Source organism: Heteronotia binoei, chromosome 4 (assembly GCF_032191835.1).
Source record: "Heteronotia binoei isolate CCM8104 ecotype False Entrance Well chromosome 4, APGP_CSIRO_Hbin_v1, whole genome shotgun sequence".
NCBI classification, from domain to species: domain Eukaryota; kingdom Metazoa; phylum Chordata; class Lepidosauria; order Squamata; family Gekkonidae; genus Heteronotia; species Heteronotia binoei.
In genome coordinates, this window is record NC_083226.1 from 152,405,342 (window position 1) to 152,433,319 (window position 27,978).

Sequence of the window (27,978 nt, forward strand, 5' to 3'; positions counted from 1 at the left end):
TAACAGTTCTGAATACTTTTTTTCCTGCCTTTTTCAGTTCTTATGATATCTTTTCAGAAACGAAAATCAGAGTAGCAAGACATATGCCAAATGTGACTACACTACAGATCTCTATACTAGCCATCAATACCTTTCCTAATCATTCATTCCCAAAACTGATTTTGCTGTTTTTCCATTACTGCCGTACAGTGATTGACATTTTCATCAAGCCATCCACTAAGACCTCTAGATCTTTCTCTGGATAGTCACGACTAGTTGCAGATATTACCAGCATGCAGTGTGCAGCCAGGACTTTTGCCATCAACAAGTATCACCGTAGATATACATGGTATCTCACTTGCCACTTGGTTCCTCATTCACCCATACTGATGAATGGGTGAATCCAATTTGGAGTTCACCACTGAACAATCTGCTAGCATAACCAAATGCTGGGGGTGTTACTGTTCACCACTGTTCCCCAAATTCAAAAGCGCCAGTCCCAATATGGATCCTTGGAGGCAGGGGTCGTTTTGTAGAAAAATAGGTGGTGGAGCTCATTAGCGTAACTCATTAGCATATGACACCCTCCACCCCACCAACCAAAAGCAACCCGACACAAGAAAGGAGAGCTCTGGGCAAGCAAGACCTGTTTGGGCTGGCTAGAGATCCAGCCCCCCCACCCCAGTCAAAAGAAGTGGAGAAAGGGCAGCGTGGGCTTCTCCAGGGGCTAATGAGGGGTGCTGGGGGCATGGCAAAGCCCCTGGTGGCTGGCTGCCCGCTCTCCTAATCCAGAGACTATTATGCCACTGCGCCTACTATCCAATGGACAAGGTAGGTGGGGAGGAGGAGGGGCTTTTCAGAAAGGTTCAGGAGCTGCAGTCCTATGAGCTCCTGCTGAATCTGAGGCCAGCTTGTAGGCAGGGCCGGCTCACCCACTAAGCAAACTAGGTGCTTGCCTAGGGTGCTGGGAGGGAGGGGTGCCAAATTAGGCTCCCCTCCACCCATGACAGATGCCTAGTTTGCATGCCGACTGCCTGCCTCTCTCCCCTACGCCACCGCGGAACCTTTCCTTCCCTTCTGCTCGCCCCCCCCCGATCACCACGGCGGCATACCTTTCCTTTTTTCCTCTCCCTTTCTGCCTGCCCCCCATCACTGCCACCACCCCTTTCCTTCCATTCCTTTCTGCTCGCCCCCCCCTCCGATTGCCACTGCACCTTTCCTTTCCTTCCCTTCCTTTCTGTCTGCCCCCTTCCACAATCACCACCACTGTGCACCTTTCCTTCCCTCCCTTTCTGCCTGCTCCCCGATCACCGTGGCCGCACCTTTCCTTTCCTTCCTTCCTGCCGCCCCGATCGCCGAGGCCCAGCGCCTGCTCACGAGTAGCCCCGTGCCTATTCGCGAGTAGGCAGCAGGCATGGGGCTACTTGCGAGTAGGTGCCAGGCCTGGTGGCTTGGGGCGGGGACAGAGCTGTGCTGCCTAGGGCGCCAGAAGGGCTAGGGCTAGCCCTGCTTGGAAGGTGAATTAACACAAGACAGTCCTAAAAAGCATACAATCATTCAAATTCAAAATTTTAGCACCAGCATGTAAGGTTAAAAAAAAAAACACAGCATCACCAACTATAATTGCAGATAAAATGCAGTAAAAAGAACGGAGAGTGAAAGTAGCTGTATGCAAAAGTAAAAAATTTTGCCTCACTAATTGGCAAATACTAATCAGAACTGCCAGAAGTAACAGAAATCTGAGTGAATTCTGGAAGCTAGCTAGCTCTGTTTTAACATCCTAGGAGCCCACTTTTGTCTTATATCTCCTTGCATACCTGGAAGGAACACTTTGCTAATATCTTCGCTAGTTCTTGTAGTAACTATGATTATCAGAGTAATTGGAACCAAGCTGAACTACCGGAGTTGGCCCCCTGTCCGATCAGCTGAAATCAAAAAACTAGATTAGAATTATTAGAGTTAGAGTTAGTTTTCTAATTTCTCAAATGAAGAAAGTCCCCGGCACAGATTTAATTCCCCCAGAACTCTTCAAAAATATTTCATGGTAGAAGGATATACTGGCAACTGTATTCACTCAGATAAATGCCACAGGAATTATGCCACCCACTAGGAGACATGCTAATACCCAGGGCTTTTTTTTGTAGCAGGAACTCCTTTGCATATTAAGCCACACACCCTTGATGTAGCCAATCCTCCAAGAGCTTACAGCAGGGCCTGTACTAAGAGCTTTGTAAGCTCTTGGAGGATTGGTTACACCAGGGGTGTGTGGCCTAATATGCAAAGGAGTTCCTGCTCCAAAAAAAAAATCCTCCTAATACCAGTTTATAAGAAGGAAGACAAAGTGGACCCATCCAACTACAGGCCAATTAGCCTTTTATCAGCGGTCAGGAAAGCTTCACGCTCTGATCCTTTATTACCGACTTGTGGACTGGTAGGAGACTAATAAAATCCTGGGAAGCGAACAAGTCAGTTTTAGGCAAGGAGCTGGTACATCATCTTCTGACATTACAATTCTTAATAAATATACAACCAAGAGTCAGAGAATCCTTGCTGCGGCCTTCATGGATCTGAAGGCAGTTTTCAATACCATACCCTGCGCCTGACTATGATACAAGCTAAATTAACATCTATTGACCAGGGACTGTTGGCTTTAACCAAGATTCTGTATTCTGATTCCACTGTACAAGTCCACTATGGGTTAGACAACTTTCCAATATAGTTTCTTTACAGCAGGAAGTGCATCAGGGGTATGTGCTGGCCCCTTGATTATTTGATTTAATCAATGGTATTATTTCTGCTATCTCTGCCCAGGACTGTTATTCTTCATTCATTGCTAACGTTAAAGTTTCTATCCTACTTTTTACTGATGATGCAGTTCTATCAAGAAAAACATCAGGATGGTCCTCTCTGATAAAGGCTTTTGTCTCACACTGTCTGGAAGAACGCCTGATAGTTAACTATCAAAAATCCAAGATCATGGGGGAGAGGGGAGGTTTTGGGGAAGAAATCTCAAGTAAACCACAAGTGGAAAATTAATGGAAATGATATTGAGGAGGTCCTCTATTTTAAATACTTAGGGGTTTGGTTTGACCAGAGGTTGGTCAGTGCAAGCTTTTCATGTAAAAAGATTGGCTACAGAGGCATCAAATATTATTGGTTGTTTCTTTTATTCATCTGGAGCTCAGTATACCCCAGCCACCATCAAACTGTAAACATTAAGGTGGCCACACAAAGTTTATATGGGGCTGGTATCTGGATTGATAAAATAGGGGAGGCCTTGGATTCAATCCTCCTTAAATTCCTACATTTCATCTGCAGAATTCCAAATTGTGTAGCAGGGGTGGCCCTCCAAGATGAAATGGGATAACCATCTCCTGAATCTCAAACTTGGTTGAAGGTCTTTCCTCTTAACGTTAAAATTATACATTCCAAAACACAAGAGGGCTATCTCAGCCTAGTCAGAGAGGATTCTTGTTTCCCATTGGGATAAACATGCTGAATAGTAATTACAGTGCCTCATCTTTCCTTGGACTTCCCTTATTCAGTTACCAGAAAAGAAACCTTGAGAATGATTAAGAAACAGCTCTCTGTTTCAGTATAATTATAACAGTACAATTGGTGGAGCATAACGTGTTTGTTCTACTCAATTCGCTGGTATCCTTCCGCCTAGAGAGCTTTCTGATAACTGCTCATACTTGACTGTTCCTCGCTGTAGGCGTTCCTTTATATTGACTTGCCTTACAGCACACTCCTAAACAGAGCTACTCCAGTCTAATCCCGGTGAAGTGAATGGTCTTAAACTGGAATAATTCTCCTTAGGATAGCACTGTTAGTGTCTTACCATCTAGACTTTTACGAGGGATGTATATTAAGATAACCATACTCTGACAGAGTACACAACTGTGATGCAGATAGTATAGACATCCTGCATCACATGACCTTTGAATATAATTACTTTTCTGAGTCCAAAAATCTTTTAATTCTTCCTTTGCTCCAAAAATATAGATCATGTGGAGACACCACCTCTTTAATTAGAAGGTAACAGCAGAGCTATCACTCTTTTAGCTGCAAAATGTTATGCACCTGTGATAGACTCCCATTTGAACAGCTGCGAAAATCTATCTTCTGATATACTTAGTAATCTGCTTAGAATAAGTTAAGAAGCAGTATGAGGTAGAGAGAGAAAGCGTATGCCAAAGGCTGCATTTCTAGTTCGTCTAGGAGCAACAAGCCAAATGTTGTATTAAAGTCAGCAATTTTACAACCTATAGGTGCATCTTGCTAGATGTTAATAAGGTACTTGGCATCACTCGCACTCTTAAGGATGACATCAGAAGAAGCTACATTTGGCTAGCTGACAGCCCCTAACTTTGCAGACCAGAAACCCAGTCAAACCACTATTGCAATTAAAAACCACAAAGCCGCAAAGAACACTCAGACACGTTTTGTTAGCTGGTAACAGCATCTGCCAATTCACTGGCACCATCACACATTCTTCCCCCTTACCTTAGCTGGAGGGACTTTGCCAGCTGCTGTGATCTGGCCTGTGAAAAAACGGCCAAAATGATTGGCTGCTAGTACAACCGCCTTGTAGCTAAGAGGGGAAAGAAAGGGAGAACAGAAGTGTCAGGAACATTTCCCAACCTAAGGTTTCCCCAAAAGGGAGATTATACAGCCAGCAGTGATGCTTGCTTGGCATTTCTGTTGTCTACATGCAGTCTACAATATTCGCAATCCTAGTCTTCCTAGCCTTGGCTCCTATCTACTGATCCCTTGCAGAACAGCACAGTGGCCAATTTAAACAGGCCTGCATATTGGACTGATCAAAAACACAGGTAACCTCTCTGCACATTTTTAAAGTCATCCTTCCTCTAAGGAGTTCAGAGTGGCATATGTCTCTCCACCATTTTATTTTTTAAAACCCTGTGAGACAGCTCAGAGTGTCTATGAGTGGGCCACCATCACCCCATGAGGTCTCACGGCCCAGTAGAGATCTGAACCCAGGACTTTCAGGTCCTTGTGCCCAACGCACTGGAACACCAACATCACGCTGGCTCTCTACCAAAAACCACTGCAGCGATGATACAGGTTGGAATGGGGAGAAGAAATAGAAGTACAAGTTCATTATACTTCTCATTTCTGCACCTTTCTGTCTTTTTTTCCCCACTCACTCCACTTAAAAATTGCCTTGGGTCTAAGGGAGCCATGATTAATAAATGTTTATGCTCCCAATGAGACTGTCTGTTTCAATCTCCAACTATTAAAATTTCACAGTGGTGGGTCACAAAAACGGTATGGTGGAATAAAGATGTGCTCATTTTTACAGTGCCAGAAGATGTCATTTGGTTTCTTTTGAGCACTTGAATTCCCTCTGCCCCACTAGAAAGGGACAACTGGACTTTAGATATTCAAGACCACCATTTGACAGGCATGGCTTTTCATGCACTTGCCTGATGAGACTGCCTGTCAATTGCAACCAGTCGTGATCACAGTTTAGTGTAGTGGTCGGAGTGCCAGCCTGGAGATCCAGGTTCAAATCCCCACTCTGCCACGGAAGCTCACTAGATGATCTTGGGTCAGTCACTCTGGCTCAGCCTAACCTACCTCACTGGGTTGTTGTGAGCATAAAATAGAGAAAGGGAAAGACTGATATATTTAACCATGACCAGCTTAGAGAAACAGCAGCATGAAATGGCACTATATCAATATCATGGCTGAGTAGAGCAAGATCACAGCCTTTTTGGCTCAAGGAAACGGATACAAATGCACACTTTTGAGGGGGTACAAATTCTGCTTGTTTCCAAAAGCTGCTCATTTGGCATTAAGCAAGAGCAGTAAAAGCTTCGTTTTAATTAATCCATACCCAGCAATGTTGGCCATGGAGCTGAGAGCATCATATCCCTGAGCGATGGTCACCCGCGGAACCTGATCCATGGCCAAGACCGTCGTCCTCCTTTCCGCCAGCTTGCTCAGAAGGTCCGGGTTTTGAGCTGGGTAGATGAAACTGATCAGGGTGGAGGATGGCTTGAAGAGGTCCACTTCATGCATGCCGAGTGCAGCATTAAACATGGGAGCCCTCACCTGAAAACAAAACAAAAAAACAAGATACCCCACAGCAATGAATAAGCTCTATGTTCATAGGAGGCCTTTTTGAGATAAAGACTAATTGTTAAATATGCCAGTTGGGGAAAACACAATTGTATATGTTCTTACTGTAAAATGCCCTGAGCTCTGGGATGGGCAGAACAGAAATCTTCCAATATATAAACAAACAGTCTAAAACCAATTGAATCGAAGGCAGAGGCAATTTTTGAACTGGGTCATAGATAAGACTATTAGCTGCCATGGTTCTCGATATATATCCTCTCTGCCTTCTTTACAAATAACCACGTAAACTGGTCTTATCCCTGGTATTACACATTGGGAGGAGGAAGCAGATAGCCCTCCACTGCTGGCGAATACCAGAACGAAGCAATATTTGACCTGGGTCTTCCCCTGTTCATGCTCTCAGCCATTTTGCAATTTTCAAACAAGACTTCAGCAGTCATCAAGTTTATCATATACTCATGCTCAAGTCTCTGAAGATTCAGGCTTAAGAAAGTAAAGCCCTAACACACAATTCTCCTCCAAGTGACAATGCATGAACGGACTTTGCGCAGTGGGTAATTTGCCTCAAAGTAAATCCATCTGTGCTAAAGCCGCTGAAATCTGCTTTCTGTTCAAAGACATTGTCACTGTGAAATACCTCAGTGCATTTGCTGGTTTAGAAAAGGAAGGGACTGAGCTGGAGCGAAGGACTTTGGCACAGCAGTTGTGATTCTACCTTCATCCCAGGCCCTTGCGTGTGAACCAGAATCATACTGCCATATGTAATAGCAGCACTGCACTCTCTCTCTAATATTTACAACATTGCATGTGTTTGAAAGATAGTTACTTTCTGTCCCAAAATTACTTCAGTTAGCAAAAAGTAGCTAGCAAAACAGACTCAAGCTTTGTTATGAGGGAACACAGAGGCTCACATATTCATCATATTCACAGACTGTCTAACCACAGAACAAATAATATTTGAGAGAAACAGATACACACCTCTTGGGAAAAGTATACAGAGACATAGAGTTGGACTATAAGGGCTGCAATAGTCACAGACATAGAAATGGTTACACAATTATAGGGCCCAGGTGCAGAGAAACTCTCCACAGGATGCTGGTAAGCAACATGACAAGTCACCCTATATAATGCAACTCCTGGAATACAAAGCAGCCACAACACATGAACTAAAGAGTTTACCTTGGGCCAACCTGGCAATCACGTGCTATAGCAGTAAGTAGGGCAAACTATCAGCTTACATAGAAGCTACCTGGCATTCTATGCAGGATACAGATAAGATGCCTTAAGCCCAGAACCTAAAACATCTGCTTTTCTCCACCACCACTTCTTTTAAAAGCATCCAGCCTAATGAAGAGTTCTGGAGAACTCAAAAGTTTGCACAATTTTGCACATTACTTCTGATTGGAGCTAATAAAGTTTCTTATATTAATTTCATTTTCATGGATCTTGCTTTGGACCAACACTACTAATTTAAAATCTCTAAACCCCTACTTACAAAATGAGTTGGTTTGCTAGTTTTAATATCACCAGGATTTAATCCTCCATGCAGAGAACAGGTCCTTCTTTGTACTTCAGAACCCAGTTGCCTTCTAGAAAATGACAACTCCTTCATGAAGAATTACACAAACTTTCTCCTGTGATACTTAAAAACTAAGACTGTACTGCAAACACTACTTTCCTGTTTTCTTTGCTCTAGGTCCATAAATGCAAGCTAAAAGAAACACTGATCAGGTTACAAAAATCTCCTGAATTTGTACAGAAAAGAAAGTTACAGGAAGCTGCCTTATTCCAAATTGGACCACTGGTCCATCAAAGGCAGTATTGTCTACTCAGGCTAGCAGTAGCCCTCTAGGGCAGAGGTGTCAAACATGTGGCACAGGGGCCAAATCAGGCCCCCAGAGGGCTCCTATCAGCCCCCCGAGCAACTGGCTCTTGTCTGCTTCCTTCTCCCCCTCTTTTGCTTCCTTCTGCATCTCAGCTTGCTTTGCAAGGCTTGCAGTCGCACAGGAGCTAGAGAATAAAACCTCAGTTTTCTCCATTGGTTGAGGCTCCTTCCCATCTTGGTCCCCTGGGGAGGGAGGGAAAGAGCCAGAGCTTCCTTTGCCCAGCTCCCTGGATCCCATGGGAGAAATACACAAAAAGCACCTTTAAGACTAACAAGTGCTAATGTCTTAAGCATGTTTTATTTTACGATTTTTAAAAAAACTTTAGTCATGTTTGTCTGTGTCCTTTAAAAAGTTTATATCTCTACTACCTAATCTTAAATAGGTACTCACATGGCCCAGCCCAACACAGCCAGGTCTCATTTATGTTAGATCCGGCCCTCAAGAGTTCGACACTCCTGCCCCAGGGTCTTTGACATCACTTATTACCAGATCCAAATTTGATTGAACTTGTGACCTCCTGTATGCAAAGCAAGCGCTCTACCTACTCAGTCACAGCCCCTTGGATAAAGATTACCTTTATTAAGTCAGAAAAAGAGGCACCGTAAAATATTTCCATTGAAAGGCTATGTTCACACGACAGGGTTAAATATTAGTGGGATAAAAGGAATAATAATTACTTTGAGAACTAAATCAGAAGCCAACACTTGCTTGGTTCCTTGGATCTGAGCCCCTGCATCTCTGTAATGGTCATCAGAGAATCTGGACTCTTCGCCTGCACTTGATTCCACCACCACGTTAAAGCCTTGCTTAACCAGTGCCTGAACTCCGGCAGGTGACAAGGCAACTCTCTTCTCGTTCTGGAAGATCTCCTTGGGAACGCCCACTGTCACCTGCTTATATGGGATACCTGTAAACAGAGAGAGAAGCAGGTGGCAATTATTTTGTCATAGTTTTTCTTCTAACATTCCACTGTAAGTGACGACCACCTATGGAATGGAATCTTTCTGGAAATATTAAAAGGGGCTACAGAGAGTATACATTTGTGTGTGTACATTCATATTATTAGTTCACTTCACTATCAACAGGTGACAGACGTAATTTTTAAAAAATGTAAAAAAGAGTGTCCTCCTAAAGTGTCCAATCCACCCACCTTTACTTAAATGTAAGCACCACTGAATTACTTCCTAAGCAACCATGCATGGGATCAGGTTGGAAGTCTCCATAAATAAGTATAACCTTGAGCACATTGGCAAGCATAGAACTTTGCCCCAGAAGCTTGTGTTCCAAAGCATACAACTACCTTCCAAAGAGGCAGGTTCATGCACAGAATTTTCTATCGTGCACAATCTTTTCTTTAAAAGATGCCTTGCCATTATTACCTAAGAACATTTAGCATACAACTTTCAATGCAAAGTTCTTCTTATAACCCTTCATTTTTACAACTCCACAACTTACTCAAAGCCAACTGAAATTTCATTTGAAAACAGACCTAAATTCAGCAAGCCACATAGGCTGTTATTCCAAAATAATTTATATAATTGTGTTGTTATTCTGAAGCACCATAAGACAGCAGTCCTTCCATGTTGTGATACTACGTACTAATAGCTATGTAGCATTCCCCTTTCTCTGCATGCATAGAGGTACTAGGAAAGATGGCACAGGTAAGCGTCTAACAACTTTCTTCTACAGAACAAGCATCAGCAGTGGTTTCCAAGGGGAAACACAGTAAGCATGTCTGAAAAGCTCTCATCTCCCACTCAAGTAACCAGCACAGTAAACTCAAAAGTTGTGGTCAACCTTTCCCACCTTTTGGCACTGCTGACCAAACATTCCCATGTACTCATTTCTTCACTGCCACCCCAGATCAAACAATGATGCAAGGCATACAATTTACTAAATTGAGAAGGCAAAAACAACATTCCCAGGACGCTTTCAATCATTGCCACCCAGCAGATGAATCCCTGAATGAACTCTGGGAGCAGGCAAGAACTAGTTCAGAGGGAAAGACAATGACAGTCTGGGGGGTGGCACACATATTGCTCTGCAAGAGAGCACACTGTCTCAAGCGGTTTATCCACAATGCTTTCTCTTCAAGGCACACAATTACCCACAATGCTTTCTCTTCAAGGCAGCCCAGTCATCCATCCAGTGCATTAGATCATGTGTCCTCCAGACACACATACACACTATGCAAGAGTCTTTATCAACATGTGGAGGAACTCACCATTACTGGGAAGCAAGGCCGAAGGAAAGGTGTTGTAGGTGGCATACATGGTTTCTCCCCCACCCCCAACAATCACTGTGTGAGGTAGATAGGGCTGGCAGCTAGTGACTGGCCCAATGCTCCCCCTCCAGTGAGTTTCACAAGACACACATGCACAATCCTGTAGGTAAATTTTCTGTGCATTAATATGCTTAATAAGTCAATATTTTAAGTTTACAAAGTCTGCAAATAAATCTATAGAATAGGCCTTGTTCTCCATTTAACCTCCTTGAGAATGCAGGTTTTAAATTTGCTAGGCTTTCCATAAATATATCATTACAAAATAACAAGCGTAAACTTAAGTAGCCTCCTGCCCCACTCATTTGTCAGTACTAAGAGAAAGGCTGCTTTCTTCAACCACCACCTGAAGATGCACCAGAGGACTGGCTTCCACTGTTGATTAAGAGGGCCAATTCCTTCCACAATGCAAGTGGTTCTCTCTTGGGAGAATCAAGGCACATCACATTTATAGTTCTAAAAAGAGCTCAGCGCAAGCAGTTCATGACCAAACAGGACCTTGAACAGTGGTTTCTAGGTATGCCACTCTGCCCACTATACAACCCCAAGCAACTGCTAACAGAAAGCAGAGGAAAATGTGTAGGAGGCAGAGAAAGAAGGATGAAACAAGGAAGCCAAGATCCACATGCAGCACAGGCAGTTGCTAGTCAGGCCTGAGACTCATTTCTCTTGGGGAAGAAGTCTAGCCAATATAGTTGAGTTCTTAGGAACCAGACACTCGGGCCGCTACATGGAGTATTCTGTCACCTTCTTCTGACAACAGAGTCAGACCACTGGTCCATTTAGGAAGGCAGCAACTCTCTAGGGTCTCAGGCAAAAAAAAAGGTCCCACCCAACTCCGCCTACTAGAGGTCCTTTAACTGGAGAGGCCAGGGATTCCACCTGGAGCCATATCCATGTGTATCATTTTATTTTTTTCAAAACGTATATCCCACCTTTCTGCCCTGAGGCAGATAACAAATTATAACATACATGATAAAATCACATCTTAAAAACCATTAAAACCAACAAGAAATACATCACTAAAAGCCCAGTCAACCATCCAACGCCTACAGCATTAGATCACGTGTCCTCCAGGCACACATCCACACTATGCAAGAGACTTTTATCTATTAGAGCTAACATCCATGTAAAAATGTAAAAGCAGTAATTAAAACTTTAGGCAGGAAGGAAGTACAACTGAAGGAACACTATGCAAAACAAAGAAGTCTTCACCAAATAAGGGAAGATGGCAACAGAAGGGGGCAGATGCATCTCCCTAGGGAGAGAGCTCCAAAGGTGGCATACTGGCACTGAGCTACGGCCTCTGTCTATTAGTAGCACACATCTCTGTATGGAGACCAAAACTTTAAAACACCTTTAAGTGATAACAGTAGTTTGGGGAAAGCACAGTGCCTTAAATCCACGGTGCTGGGGGGAGGGGGAAGAAAAGAGGGGGTCTAATACACCAAGGCAGACCAGATTTGCTAGATCACTGGCAATTCCAATGTTCTCTGTAAAAAAAAAAGGGGGGGGGATTCACTCATAATAGTGGAAAGGATTAAAAATAAACATGCAAAGCAATGGATCTTTTAAAAAGAAGAACATAAGTTCTCCCTTTCTTTTTCAAATGGCTTGCTTAAATTTGTTGTAATTCAACATGCTGATATACAAGGCACTTTCACACATGGTAAACAACATAGTTTCAATCCACTTTAGTGACCGCTCGTAAGTGGATTTTGCCATTTCAAATACTAAAATCCAGTTGCAAAGTGGACTGGGAGTGTGTATTTAGTGTGTGTGAAAATGCCTTCTAAACACTGAGCTAAAGCTGGCTTTTCTAACCATGGATAAAATACACTTCAAAGCCCAGCATGACAAATATGGCACAGCAGCCACAGGTTATTGTGGGATTGACCTTTGGTGGCCAAAGATAAGTTACCACTAGCACTGGGGTTGGGTTCCTTGCTTCAAGAGAAATACAACAAACATGTCACACATGAAGCTGCCTTACATGGGCAATGGCTCTCCAAGGTCTCAGGTGGAAGTATTTCACATCACCTACCATTCAATACTGTCAACTGGAAATGCCAGGAATTGAACTTAGAACCTTCTGCATGCAAAGCAGAGGCTTTTCCACTGAGGCAGGGCCCCTTCTCCTACAAGACACTATCATTACAAGCTGTGTCCAATGCTCTCTCCAAGCTGCGGAGTCTTGTGAGCAACAATTGTACTTTGTGAGCTACTGGCAATACGGTTGTGAGCTACTGAATAAATTATGAGCTCTGGGGCCATTTTTCCTGAGCTAAGACAAAAATGTGTGAGCTGGAGGCTAAAAATCTGAGCTAGCTCACACTAACTCAGCTTAGAGGCTGTGTCCACTATGCCTTCCCATCATATCTTGTATTATGCTATTTTTATTCTTTGCAGTTTATTGGAAAAACAAAGAATATTTCCCTTCCATCTTACACAAATAAACTGCTCTGCCCTGCAGCTTCCCAGCCCTTCCTTTTAGAAAGTTCTGGCCTCTCCAGTGTCATTAAACAAAGATGCACATGCAAACACTCAAGGGCTGTAGTAAGCAAATATTTTGGATACTCAGCTTCTTCGTATTGCTGGCACAGAGGGAAATTGAGTTGAACCTTGGAGAGTATGCAGGACAGGACAGGGAACAGAGAAAAAATGAAACAGAAACAAGTCTAGAATTAAGGCCAGGAGGACAAGCTTATTCAGGATGCAGCTTTATTTCCATACCATTACAGAAGAAAACTGTCAGACTGCTAATCCCAAGAAAGGGAATATTACACAAAGTATATGCCACTTAAGTCAATCATTCACACTATTATGTTCTAAGTAAAATGTGTTTTTGTGGCTAGATTAAACAAATAATGCATTACTGGAGAGAAAATATGAAGCATCCTAAGGAAACTGGATTTTTTTTAAAAAAAACCTTTTTCTTGGGGATTCAACAGCAACCCCAATTTGAAATAAATCTGCCACTGATTTCTGCCTACAATTTATTTCAATAGCCACCAAGAGACCAATTAAAATAAAAAATGTGACTTAAATTACTACGCAAACAGAACTGTATATTGATTTATGGGTGTGGATGAACTTGCAAAGGAATTTAATGTTGAAAACCCCTGAAGATTTATTTAGATTTGTTTATTGGAGAAAGGGTATTTGTAATTTTCTCAATAAGAGTATTGATCAATTTGCATAGTAATTTAAGTCACATTTTTAAATTTTCATTACAATTTATTTCACCCAGACTTTTCACCGAGCTAAATCTTAGTCATGCCGAGCCACCCTTCTGCCACTCGCCTGTGCGCCAAGCTACACAGAAAACTGTCTGCAAACATCCCCAGCACAAGTATAAACATGCCTTGCTGTGATTCAACACAGAAAAATCCTGCCCATTTTGCTCAGGCTGTCAGGCTTCAGGGCTCTTTAAGGACAAAACAAAATTTCCTGTAGGGAGCAGAGGCCCTCCCACAACACAAACTATTACTATAGCTACAAAAACTTCACTCTGTTGCAAAATGCAGATCATGCATGAATGTGAACTTCAGATGGTAGAGAATTCTGCAACATTTCATATCACAGAGAAGATACTATTTTGTTCAATTCTCCTTCCCATGGTTTTTTTTTTAATATAAAGAAAGCTTCCCAGAAGAAAACTAACTTAGTGTGAAACATTGAGTCTTATCACCCTCTCCCCTGTTGCGTTATTTATCTACTCACAGGGAATTTAATGTCCTGCAATCCTCCTTCAGAGAGGGCTCACAGTAGCTTTGTTGCTCTGTTTTGCTTTAAGACACAGCAAAGCACTGAACAAAAAAAGTTTTGTAAAGAATTTGTAACATTCTTTCCATTACCTCAATCTGTAGCAAGCAGAGATGCAGGCTGAGAAATGAATGCAGATTATGTTTTGCTAGGACTCCATAACTGTCTGGTAGTATAATCTTAGATGGAAGAGCCCCGTGGCGCAGAGTGGTAAAGCTGCAGTACTGCAGTCCTAAGCTCTGCTCAGGACCCGAGTTCGATCCCCAAAGGAGGCTGGGTTTTCAGGTAGCCGGCTCGAGGTTGACTCAGCTTTCCATCCTTCAGAGGTCGGTAAAATGAGTACCCAGCTTGCTGGGGGGAAAGTGTAGATGACTGGGGAAGGCAATGGCAAACCACCCCGTAAAAAGTCTGCCGTGAAAACGTTGTGAAAGCAATGTCACCCTAGAGTCGGAAACGACTGGTGCTTGCACAGGGGACTACCTTTACCTGGTGCTTCCAATATCCCAAGCACTACATGTCTGAAAGCAGCTTCCCCAGGCAAAAGTGTCAGGTGACATGTGTTCCAGGAAATGTTTCTCTTTCTTGGTCTTTACCATGAAACAGAGAGAACATGATGGGTTCAGTTCACTGAGCCAGAATTTGACTTTGGCAAGCAAAGAAAGAATGAGAAAAAGCCTATCATGACAAAAATTGGGTGGGCAGCACTGTAACCAGAAGAAACATTCCAGACACTGATTAGAGCAGGGGTGACCCAAAATGTGGTTCTTGAAGCTCCCACCGCCTCATTGGCTAGCTTGGAGAAGACATTTCTCTCTTGAAATCTCTTCGAGCCATATCAGCTGGCAGATTGGAGAATGCATTTAAAGTTGCTTTCTTCCCACCTCTCCTTCTCTCCTCCATCTATTTGCCTTCCTTCCTGCTTGCAAACATCTGACGTTTATTTTATGTTGCTGTTAACATTAATCAAGTTTGGCCACCCCTGGATTAGAATAAGCCAATTAAAAGGCATTTAAAATCCAGAAACTTTATTTTTAAATGCTTCATATATAAAATGTCAAAAATTAGTTTTTGCACAGCAAGTGTGTGGAGCATAATTACAGATGAAATCAATTCATCTGTTTGCTTTAATTTAAGGTCCCCAAAGCCAGAACAAACTGAGGAAAAGCAGTAAGAATCATTGCAAAGAGTTACTCCGTTAGAGTCATCCCCTTGTTAGAGATGTTTGCCCTTCATGCTTTTATTGAGTTATAATCTTGTACTGTCACAGAAAAAGCAAACAGTCAGCTGGTGTAGCTGTATCAGCAAAAAGGCTTTCCCAGTTTTGAAACACTGCTGTCCAGCTGAGATCTGGCAAACTCATACAGGGCAAAGCTGCATTTTCTGTGGAGCTGCTAGGATAGCATACCAATAAAACATGTAATTGAAAGTGGAACTCTTATAATCACAGAAGGCTTCAGGCTTTTCCTTGTGAATTACAAGTATGCAAGAAGGTTGCATAGCTAATGGCTGAACTATAGCAAAGCTCCCAATACTTACTCCAATTCAAGTATCCTATGGTTAGGGGGGTGAGGACACACAGAAAGGTTTTGTGGCACCTTAGAGATTAACAGGTATGTTGATGCATGAGCCTTTGTGAAGTAGAAGAGCTGGTTTTTATATTCCAGTTTTCTCTACCCTAAGGAGTCTCTGAATGGCTTACAATCGCCTTCCCTCACTCTCCCCACAACATACACCCTGTGAGGTAGATGGGGCTAAGAGAGTTCTGAAAGAACTGTGACTGGCACAAGGCCACCCAACTGGCTTCATGTGGAGATCAAACCTGGTTCTCCAGATTACAGTCCACTACACCACACTGCCAGATTTGTCAGATGGATGAAATGAAACCTCAGTAAACAAATATACATTCAGCAGAGGGAAAGATACACTCAGAAGAATGTATGGTAATTTTATCTTACATACTTCTGCACAGAACTCTTGGAAGCTATATTTCTTCCATTTTACAGCTGCTGGATTCGCTCATTTATTTATTTATTTATTTATTTATTATTTATTAATTTCATTTATATCCCGCCCTCCCCCACCTTGGCAGGCTCAGGGCGGCTAACAGCAATCCATAAAAACACACCATAATAAATAAAACATTAGAATTACATTATAGAACAATAAAACATTAAAACATTAAATTAAAAACCAGTCTAGTAGATACAATTATACTGCGGTATAGATCTTTGGACCGCATTGGCGGATCTTTAATTACCATTTTTCTTAGCAGTCCGAATATGCTGATTTAAAAAGGATGGTCTTGCAGGCCCTGCGGAACTGTTCAAGGCTCCGCAGGGCCCGCACCTCCTCGGGGAGTCGGTTCCATAGGGTAGGGGCCGCGATCGAAAAGGCCCGTATTCTGGTGCTCTGATATTTAACTTCCTTCGGCCCAGGGATAGTCATTAGGTTTTTCCCCGTTGACCTCAGTGCTCTCTGGGGTTCATATGGGGAAAGACGGTCCCTCAGGTAGGCAGGTCCTCGGCCATATAAGGCTTTAAAGGTAACGACCAACACTTTGTACTGGACCCGGTATATAATCGGCAGCCAGTGCAGTTCACGTAGTCCCGGCCATATATGCTCCCGTTTCGGGAGTCCCAACAACAGCCTGGCCGCCGCGTTCTGCACTAGCTGCAATTTCCGGGTCCGGCACAGAGGTAGCCCCAAGTAGAGGGCGTTACAGTAGTCTAGTCTTGAGGTGACCGTTGCGTGGATCACTGTTGCGAGGTCCCGGCGCTCAAGGAAAGGGGCCAACTGCCTTGCCCGCCTCATCACAAATTCTCCCCTCTGCTGTGTCTATATCTTGGTTGCCTTGGGTTTCATTTCACGCATCTTATGAAGCAGGCTCTACTCCATGAAAGCTTATGCTTCACACATGTTTAAGTCTTTAAGGCATCACAAGATGCCTTTTTATTTTTCTGCAAGGCTAACTTGACTCTCCCTTTTAAAGCAGTCAGTAATATATCAGCATGATTACTATAATTACGTGCAGAGCCACCCAAATTGGCAGCATTTGCTCTAGATCTTGAACACACTAACATTTGTACGTACCTTTTGACTAGATAACACTGTAACATGCTGCACATTATGAGCTGCATAAACAAAAAAAAAGAGATACTATGTGCTCAGAGGACTTTGTACCTCATAGACAATCAAAAATGAAAGCAGGGGAAAAGTTATATTAACAAAAGAGTAGCAGAGATGCAGAGGTGGAGGTAATGTGTGGCTGTATTCTCCTTTGTACAGCCTGGTCTACACCTGATATTAGTTACAGCATCCTGTCCAACAGATATAGTAGCAATGGGAGCTACAACAAAAATCAGACAGGAGTACTGAATAAGATACATGAATTGTACAGGTGATCCTGCTGTGAAGTGCGTTGATAGTTAATGAGTAGGGACCTTCAGAGAGGGATCACAAAGCTTTTTTTTGCCAGGGGGGGGGTTGCTGCTTTTTGAGCAGATATGCTGCTATAGCGCATGCAGAAAAAGAGCACTCTGCAGAAGGATGGTGAGATGATGTCTCAGCACTGGATTCTTTTTTAGTACAGGCAGATTCAGATACCCCTCCCCACAAAAGTTAGCCTTGCCTTCTCCCTCTCATTGTAGCCCAATCCTTTCCATTCATTCCCTTAGAAGCTTATGAATCCATAAATTTTGAGCAGTGGAAAATACTTATTCCTTAGGTTTTGGGTGTAAGGGCTAAAAGAGAGCCAGTTTGATGTAGTGGTTAAGTGTGCAGACTCTTATTCGGGAGAACCGGGTTTGATTCCCCCACTCCTCCACTTACAGCTGCTGGAATTGGGTTAGCCATAGCTGGCCTTGAAAGGGCAGCTGCTGCGAGAGCCTCTCAGTCCCACCTACCTCACAGGGAGTCTGTTGGGAGGGGAGAGAAGATATAAGAGATTGTAAGCTGCTCTTAGTCTCTGATTCAGAGAGAAGGGCGGAGTACAAATCTGCAGTCTTCTTCTTCTAAAAAGGCTAAAAGGATTGAGGCATATTTTTGCAAGCACTAAGGTAAATATTGGATCCTTATCGCTAAGCAAAAGAGCCAGGGTTTCTGGAGTACGTGGATGGCTGCTTAATTAAAGGCTTCATATAATGATCCCATAGCACATTCTTCCTGTCAAAAAATGCTCTGCACATCTTTAGAGCATCTGAGCTGCCCTCCACATGAGTGATGTCATAACTACACATCTTCTGCTTCCTGCCATGTGCTTGCAGCTCAGTGGGCCCCACACTGTTGCCAGAGCATTAAAGGTGGTCCCGGGTCAGGAAAAGCTGAGCATGACTGATCTAGGATGCATCTGTGAAATGCAAATGTGGTGGAGAGGCAGCACATATTGGGTAAGAGGCAGCAGCTGCTCCAGTACAAGGCAGAACACCTCACAAGAAGATAGCAACAGCCCAATGAGACCAGCAGGATGAGGGGTGCACCAGCTGCAGGGCAGTCTCCCTCCCAGGTGGTTTGCCAGCCCAGGGCATTACCCGGGGGGGGGGGGGGCCAGCAAGGACGTCTGGCTAGAACCGTATGCAAACTCGGCCTCCGTCTAGAGCCGTATGCAAACTCAGCTGGGACAAGGAAGAGAGAAACCAGGCTTAGAGAAAGAAGAGGCAGTGCTATGCTTGGCCAGCATGGGTGGAAACTCCAGGGATAAAAATGGATAAAAAACCAGGGGTGGCCAAACTTGCTTAATGTAAGAGTCACATAGAATAAATGAGAGAGGGAGGGAAGGAAAATATATGGGGAGGGGGAGGGAGGGGGAAAGAAAGCAACGTTAACCTTAAATGCATTCTCCAAGCTGCCAGCAGGCTTATCTTGGAGAAGTGGTTTAAACAGAGAAATGCCTTCTCCAAGCCAGCCAATGACGGTGGGGGCTTTGAGAGTCATTGCAATCTTCCTATTCTCTTCTGGTAACTACAGGCCAAACTTGTTCTTGTCTGCATAGCCCTAATCTGGATTTCTTTCTACCTGAGACTGCTGGAGCTTGCTTTTAGATTGGCAGACATCCATCCTGTTAGTCCAAACGGATGCATTTCTACTGCAGCTGCATACCTGGTTTGACAGGAGCTTGGCACCAGAGGATCTGGTAGGTGCGGAACGTTCGTATGCATGTGGTCCTGACCGTCTTCACTTCATGACACATCACATTGCTGAAGAGAGGGCTGGAGCAGCTGGTGACAACAGTGCGCAAGAGGCCCACCATGTTGCTTGGAGGTCCAGGTCACCCCCTCAGAAAGCTGCACTGCTGAGTCCTGCTGTGTAATAAAGAGACCAGAAGCCTGTTTAGCAAATTAGAGACTTACCAAATCTAACTTAGAAAAACAACAATCAAGGAGAAAATCATGGGAAGGCCCATGCCAAGCAGAAAATTATAAGGACAAATGAATTTCTTACACAATAAGCTTTCCTGAGCCAGAGTTTCTCCACACATCGAATGAAGCAAATAAGGACTATGGTCTCTATTTTGCTTATTGCAAGCAGGATCCTATTCATGTAAATGAAGAGGACATGACAGAGCTCTTAAGAAATAGTTAAGATGTTGGCAAGCACTGTTTCTGTTCAGGCCACTGTGTTGTAAAGCTTGGTGGTAACTGGAGAGGATAAATTTTGCCAAGATTGCATCAGCATTTACAGACTGGTCATAATGAAGTCTGTCTGAAATCTTTCTTAATAATAATAATAATAATAAAATTTTGTTTATACCCCGCCCTCCCCGCCAAGGCAGGCTCAGGGCGGCTTACAGGTATGGCAAAGCCATTGAACAGTAAAACAGTTATACAATTCAATACAATTAAATAAAACAGTTACACAATTCTTAACCTTTGTCTCACGTACCACACTTCAATTTCAGAATACTTACAATTTGTAACAAGTCTCCCCACACTCATTGTCAGTGAGAAGAAAATGCTTACACCAGCATGGCATAATGGACAGAGTAGGATCCTAGGAGACCCATGTTTGAATCCAAACTCTTTCTATGCCTTTTTTTTTTTTAAGGAGGCTGGTAAATATAATGGAGAAAAAAGCCACCAGTAATTTAAACAATAAATGCTTTGGTATTTTGTGAATAAGTTTTCATACAACCCATGCTATAGGACTGGGAGAAGACTGTGGTCAGATTTCAAAAACAGTTTGACAAACTCCAGGAACATTCCTCTATAAATAAGAAGCACTAGGCCATATTTTTAGACTTTCCGCATTTTCAAAATACTTGCTTAACAACTATTTTTAGGTAACATGCAGTAACTAGATTTAATTCACTCTGTATGGATGACAAAGTTCATAACGTTTTCTAGTCTAATCCTTGTCAAATTTACTTGAGCCATCTCTTATTTCAGTGGAACTTTTAGGAGGTGAGGATCTCCTTTGAGCTTCCTTCAGATGAACACCAAAGGCAAAAATAAATGGATTAACAACTGTAACTTATACAGAGCTGTCATATTGACATACATCCCTGTATTCAAGAATCCCATTGCTATCACTCAATAATGTTCCAAAATATTTTGATGTGCTGCTTTGCCAAGCTATTCTTCCAGTGTTGTCAATGGGATCTGGATGTCCTTGTTACTGACAATCAGGTTAAATCCAGCTGCACATTTACAAAGTCACATGAAAACAAAGACGATAAGATCACTAAGTACACTGCAGCCTTCAAACCATGAAGGACAGAGAAGCAGGCAGCAAGAAAATAACACAACTTATGTACTGCCATTTACATTACTCTCCTCTCCTCCATTTAATCCCAACAAGAACCCTGCAAAGTAGTTTAGGGCTGAGAGAGCATGACTAGCCAAAGTCACCCAAGAAGCTTCCATGGCAGAGTGGAGATTCGAACCTTGCTCTCCCAGGATCCTTGTCCAACACTTTATCCACTGCAACACAGTGGCTCTTATACAGCTAAAAGAAGACTAAAACACATTCATGTGAGAAATTATAAGGGCAAATTAATTTCTTACACAATAAGCTTTCCTGAGCCAGAGTTTCTTCACACATCGAATGAAGCAAATAAGGACTGTGGTCTATATTGCTGTGTTTTGCTTATTGTAAGCAGGATCCTATTCATGTAATTTCTGCACTGTTTAACATGTCACATGAAGATGCATGCTATGTTTCAGTTCTTTCTGGTGGTTCCAGACTTCTAAAATCCTAATGAGATCTGAGTTCACTGAACTGAAATCTCTTCAGAAGCAGGCAGCTGAACAATTAACAAATGAATAGAGCAGGGTCTCAGACCTAGAAGACTCTTCCGTTTCTATGTCTGCTTCCATCCAACAATTTCAATCTAAGGTAACAGCTTTAAAATCTAAACTTTTATGCCTATAAAGCAGGAATCGCCATAATAATCTTTGCCTAGTAGGGGGTCAGAGAACACCTAGAAGCCATGGTGGCCTTTGTTCAATCTATTTTGAGACAGCTTGTCCCTGCCAGAAGATTATGATCTTGTTATAGAGAGGACTCACAGGCCCTTGGGTCAGATCTGGGATACAGCAACCCATCCAAGGGCCACAATCTTTCATCTATTAAACTCTGCCACCAAGGAAGACCTTTTAAGACAAGCTAGAAGGCTGTGTCAACTGAAATGGGGCACAGATCAAATTAAGATTTCTCTCTTCAGTGGTTTTCCAAAAGAAACAGTCAACTTTCATAAAGGAGTTATACATGCAAAGGCTCTGGGCCAGGAGAAAAGCCGTTGAAGCCTTTGTGAACTACCCAGCGATATTCTGTGGAAGACGTAACAACAGGATCAAAAAGTTTCAAGCCCCAGCTTGAAATTTTAAAAAAAATTATAACTGAATGTATTTTGTTTTATTCTTCCTGATCTTGAGTGATTTACTGCAGAAATGAATATTTAACACAATTGTTTGCAAATGATGTATCTGCTCAGCCTTATGGTTTGATGGAACTTTATAAGGTTGATGACTATAAGTGTTCCTGGAAACATTTGGGGAAACAAAGATCCTCTGTCTTAACTGAGTCTAGAAATCTCCTGCAACAAGTATAAACCTGAACACTGGCAATGATAACCAACATGGAAGAAGCTCCTCTAAAAAAAACTATTGCATTTGCTGGCATAACTTACTGGCCATCTCCTCTATCAACACTATCAACAACTTCTACCACTATGTAGTATCAGTTGGGCCTACTGAGAGAAACTGAAGCCTCAGACAAGAAAAGGGACTCATCAACACTCTCACAATGTTTCAACCATTTTCTCCACATCTTTATTGCAACTTTTTTTCCCTTTCTCATCCTCCCCCTTTTCCCCCTCATTCCCCAAACTTCAGCGGTGACAGATTTGATTCTAGATTATTTCTAAATGGGGCTAATGGTGAGTTTACTTAGTGATATTCATAAACAATATAATAATACTTTGAATACTGAACCATGCCTAAATGGACAATCATAACCTGAAATGTTAGAGGTCTTGGGAGCCCCAATAAATATAAACAAATACTATGCAGTCTTAAAGAACGTGTTAGTATTGCCATGCTTCAAGAAACTGTCAATATAATGAAACACTTGAGTATACTAGAGAACAAATTGAAAGATGCCACAACTGCTTATAATACCTATCCCCACCTCTGAAAACTATAGCATTAAGATGAAATTCAGATATGAAATTAACAAATGGCTCTCATTGCAAACTGAGTTTACACTAGCAAAAATAATTCTGTCGTTGCACTGAATTAGGAGCAATGTTTTAGATAGATTTCACATTTACATCTAATATTATAAGCGTAACAGAAATGCAGCTGTAACATTTTAAAACTCCTTTCCCAGCTTGACATACAAGTTCATAGTTTCCAACTGGCAGAGTTTTTATACACAGAAACTCAAATACACAGGAAGACTCTTGCCACGTACTCGGCTATTCAGCACACGCCAGAGAATCAGAATCCTTTATGCCCCTCCCAACTCACTTTGCCAACTGTCATTAGATGAAAGTATTCCCTGAAAGGAATCAATCACATTACTGGCCCCCTCTCGACTTTTCCAGGCATTACCACATCTGCAGGAAACCCAGGTAGCTGGAATCCCCATTCATTAGCAAGTTTGGATTGGCTGCTTGCTGACAGCGACGCTCTGCATAATTTGCACCAGACAAACATGATTGGAGGGCACATCCTTATCAGTCTCCATCTGGAGTCAAGTTCATTCACTGAAACAGCTTCCACAATTCCTTTCTGCAGACTCTCAAACACTTAATTAATGCAGCATGCGGTCACCACCCAGTCACCCATTAAGGGATCTGCCCGCAAGCGACTGCCTATGTTAACTGCTAGAGCTCGAAGCTGGAGATCAAAACTCCTGTGTTTTATTTCTAACCTCACCTGTGACTTCTGTTTTGCTCTTGTCACACCTTTGGAGAATTAATCTCATTTATATCAATCTTCCAAGTATTTTTAATTGAAGTTGAAGCACTAATATGAACCAGGACTAAGAAGCATACAATTTCTGCTCACAGCAATAGCAAATATCCACTTTAGATATTTCTAAACTAGGCAAAATACTGATTAATATCAAATAAAAATGTTGGATGCAGAACATGGGACAATATTTATGGAAAGGACTAACAATTGGGGGTGGGGGGCTGAGGAAGAAAGCCTCTGCTTTGCAAAGAGAAGATCCCATGTTTAATTCCCAGCATCTCCAGTTAAAAGGATTTAGAAGTTGGTGCAGTGAAACACCTCCACCTGAGACTCTGGAGAACTGCTGCAAGTCAGAACAGGTAATACTGACCCAGACAGACCTGAATTTATATCAGGCAGGGGTGGTCAAACTGTGGTTCAGGAGCCACATGTGGCTCTTTGACACACACTGTGTGACTCCTGAAGCCCCCACCACCCTGTCAACCAGCTTGGAGAAGACATTTATCTCTTTAAATCACTTCTCCAAGCCAAACCAGCTGGCAATTTGGGAAATGCATTTAAAGTTAAAGTTGCTTTCTTTCCAACTCTCCATCCCCCATCTATTTGCCTGCCTTCCTTCTGGCTTTCAAACATATGACATTTACATCTTGCGGCTCTCAAACATATGGCATTTATTCTATGTGACTCTTATGTTAAGCAAGTTTGGCCAACCCTGGTATAAGGCAACTCCATGCCTTCACATGTAAGCAGACTTTTTTTGTGTGTCTCACAAATACACATGGTACTGACATTTGGAAGCTATTCTGGCTTTGAATTTAGACACGTGAAGCTGCCCTACTGAATCAGACCACTGGAACATCAAGGTCAGTATCATCTATTCAGATGGACAGCAGTGTCAGATTGGTGTAGTGGAGAGCCAGTTGGGTGTAGAGCCAGTTTGGTGTAGTGGTTAAGTGTGCGGACTCTTATCTGGGAGAACCGGGTTTGATTCCCCACTCCTCCACTTGCACCTGCTGGAATGGCCTTGGGTAAAGGAGATTGTGAGCCGCTCTGAGACTCTTCGGAGTGGAGGGCGGGATATAAATCCAATATCATCATCATCATATGGAGATTTGTCACATCATCTAATGTTTGGACCTTCTGACTGGAGATGCTGGGGATTGCACCTGGGATCTGCCACTGAGCCACAGCCCCTCCCCATGCCATCCTGACAGACAAGTTCCCAAACAACCAACCAACAGGGGAGGGATGGTGCTCAGCGGTAGAGCATCTGCTTGGGAAGCAGAAGGTCCCAGGTTCAATCCCCGGCATCTCCAACTAAGAAGGGTCCAGGCAAATAGGTGTGAAAAACCTCAGCTTGAGACCCTGGAGAGCCGCTGCCAGTCTGAGTAGACAATACTGACTTTGATGGACCGAGGGTCTTATTCAATATAAGGCAGCTTCATATGTTCATGTTCAACAAAACACTACAATCACTCCTTTTCCCCATCACCCTTGAACCGTGCTCAAAATAAAGTCTTGTAACATTTCCATAAAAATCATAGAATCACAGAGTTGGAAGAGACCTCCAAGGTCATCTTGTCCAACTGCCTGCTTAATGCAGAAAATTCACAAATACACACACACACAGTGAACCCTGGCAAAAAAAAAAACCCTCAGGATCCCTGGACAAACTGGCCTGGAGAAAAATTGCTTCCTGACCCCAAAGTGGCAATCAGCATTTATCTGGGCGAGTAAGAAGAAGCCAAGAGAACTAATCACTGATGCAACCCTTCCTGCCCTCTTTCTTATGATCTGCCCAAGTTCAGACTGTGTTTACATCTTCATTCCTTGGAAGCCTATCTCAGTTGCTGGCTTTATACTCCACTAAGGGTTGTTGTTGCACAACCCTGGAATACTGCTGGCATCTTCAAGCAAACTAATGTAAAGATCACAATAGGAGATAAGCAAGAAGACAGCTTTTCAGGACCAATTTATACTGCTCAATACTGGTGAAATGTGATAGGAAGACAAGCAACACCAAAATATTGATGACAGTTGGTGAGCGTACAACAGGGAACTATAGATCAATTGAAATTTCCTGGCCCAGCTCAGACAGGTTACATCTCACATTTTCCACGTCTTTACCACTTGCAGGCATTGCTAGAAATGGCCCCTTAGTTACAAGTCAGTCTAGAGAACATTAAGGTTGACTTACAGGTGAAAAGAACAGCATCTTGAATTGCACCTAGGGAACTGCAGCAAGCCTCCACAGACTGTTTTGCTTCCATCTATCCACTATACCACCAGTAAGAGGAATTTTCCACTAACTGCCTTCCAAGGAGAGTCCAAAGAGTCTGAAGCCACACCTATGCAGTAACAGTGTGAAAAGGTAACACTGCTGGAGTCAAAAGGTAGCAATTTTCACACCGGGGAATGTGCACTAAATCTGGAACAGCTTCCTTGAGAAGTTTCTGCTTGCAGAGTGCTGCGTCTATCACCCTGCAGCCCTTTTACACACACACCTCTTAAGATAAGGACCTGACTCATGAGAAGACTCTCAGCTTTTGAAGCAACCCTAAACGCTTAGACAATTCATCTCAAAGGCTTTCTATCCGCCTGGGTGCTTCTCCTTTACCCTCTCCACTGTCCTTTTTCTGTTTAAAGGCCTCATTAAACCACGAATGGCAGGAGTCTAAAACAAGGTCATCTGCTTAGCTCCCCCTGCATATTTGACCTCCACGTAGACAGACCGACAGCTCTGTTGACTTTGGCAACTGTCAGAGGAGAGAAGCGCCAGTGTTGTCAAAGGGAGCCATCTCCCGCTTGCTGGATCCAGCTGATCTGGGGGCTGAGGGCATTAAAGCTACATGCCGCCAGATGCTCTCTATTTTACTTTTTCCACCGGCACGTCATTTTTATACTCCACTTCCTATTAAGGCCAAGTCCTTCTTCAATGACGTTGTAGCAGCTGCTTTCAAGGCACAAGGGCAATGGAAGTCACACGTCTAGATCAGCAAATATACCACCGAGAAACTCAGGAGCAAAGATGCTGGCCAGGTCTAAAGGCAAGCGAGCACCTCCTACCGCTCTCAACTGCAATCCTGCGCTGAGTCTCGAACCCATCGCCAGCTTAGACCGCGCGAACTCTCTCCGCATTAAGATCGGGCTGCAAGAGACACCACCTCGCCAGTAACCGAGCTCAGCCTCGCGCGGTACCATCTGCCGCCCTCAGAACAATGAGGGCCGGCTAGGAGGCAGCTGTTTCGCCTCCCTCTTCTCCTCCCGCCCCCGTCCCTTCAGCGGGCCCAGAATAGCAATAGTGTTTCCGAGCTCCTCGCTTGCCAAAGTCCCCGCCGCGGCTTATGCGTGGCGGAAAATGGGGATAGCGGCTGGTTTTAACCCTTTGCATCCAACCCAGTTCCCATAAAAGAGGAAGGACGCGAGGCGGCTTTTTTTTTTCTTTTCAGCCCTAAGACTCCGTATCTCCGCTGCTCCTCCACCCTTCAGTTTCCTTGGATACTTCCCTGCAACTCTGATGGAAAGAGAAAACGCTCTAAACCCGTGCTACACTGTTACAACAGATGAAACAAACCCCGGGGGTGGAGAAGAAATACAACTGCTTTTAATGCCTAGGGCAACAAAAGCAAGCAGCGGAATGAATCACCCAGCTCCCCAACCCCTGCAGTGAAAAAAAGAGGAGGGAGAGAGAGAAGAAAGCGCGGCAACCCGCTTACCGCCCTCTGCGTCCTTCCCGCCGCAATCACCCACGACCTTCCCCAGGCTCGCCAGAGCCGGCGCGAGACAAGAAGCCGAGCGAGCGCGCGCCAGGGCCCAGCGAAATGGGCGGGGCGGGAGACACCGGCGCGCGCCGCTTTTTTGCAACCCTGAATTGCAGGGAGCCGGCCGAGGTAGAGACAGGAGACGAGGCGGTCACGTGACGAGGCGCCGCTTGTCGGCTTCCCAAAGGGCGGGGGCGGCGGAGGGTCCTCTTCATCCGAGCACGTGACGACGCCAGTGCCAGAGGCTGACGCGGGAGGCTGGAGGCGCTTTTTGGGGCGCGTGTGGAAGCGTTTCCTCCCCCCCCCCCTTGCGGGAACGGAGTTAGAAAAGCGCCCGAGAGGAAGGAGTCGTAAAAATGGACAAAAGGCTACGGGGGTGGAGTAGGGTGGACGCCGTTTGCTTTGATCCCTTTCGCGCTTGTGTGGTGTGCTGTGTTTTTGTCAAGATTGCAGGGTCTTAAACGCCGGGTGGTAACAGGTCGTGTGTACGCGGTGTGGTGTGGGAGATGTCATCTTTCTTAATTGGAGAAGGAAAATAAAAATTGCCGCCTTTGCTGTTGCTTCTTTTTTTCCTCCTCTTCCAAGGTGTGTATGGAGGAAGGCTGTTTCTGACTTGCAGGAACTAAGACATTCTAAGGGTGGCACACTAAACGCTTCCATAATAATCCTCTGCAAAATTTGCATTTTTAATCCCATCATTCCTGCAAGGAGCTCGCCTGGCTGTAGGGTTGCCAGAGCCAGGCAGGGAAATTCCTGGAGGCCTGGGGATGGAAGGAACCTCAGTG

At 43.7% G+C, this 27,978-nt stretch overlaps 1 protein-coding gene across 2 annotated transcripts in view; it reads right to left on the reverse strand.

The window, feature by feature from the left end:
* The window catches only part of NNT (nicotinamide nucleotide transhydrogenase), a 77,664-nt gene extending 50,395 nt beyond the window's left edge, over positions 1-27,269 (reverse strand). Inside the window, exons 1-5 of one of the 2 annotated variants that reach the window (XM_060236028.1) lie at positions 27,149-27,269; positions 19,114-19,316; positions 8,651-8,880; positions 5,843-6,060; positions 4,486-4,573 (exon numbers count right to left, since the gene is read on the reverse strand). In XM_060236028.1, the coding sequence (XP_060092011.1) occupies positions 4,486-4,573; positions 5,843-6,060; positions 8,651-8,880; positions 19,114-19,264 (687 nt within the window). In that variant the 5' untranslated portion in view covers positions 19,265-19,316; positions 27,149-27,269. The remainder of the gene's footprint in view (positions 1-4,485; positions 4,574-5,842; positions 6,061-8,650; positions 8,881-19,113; positions 19,317-27,148) is intronic. The other variant, XM_060236029.1, reaches the window with a different exon arrangement.
* Positions 27,270-27,978: the final 709 nt, after the last annotated feature.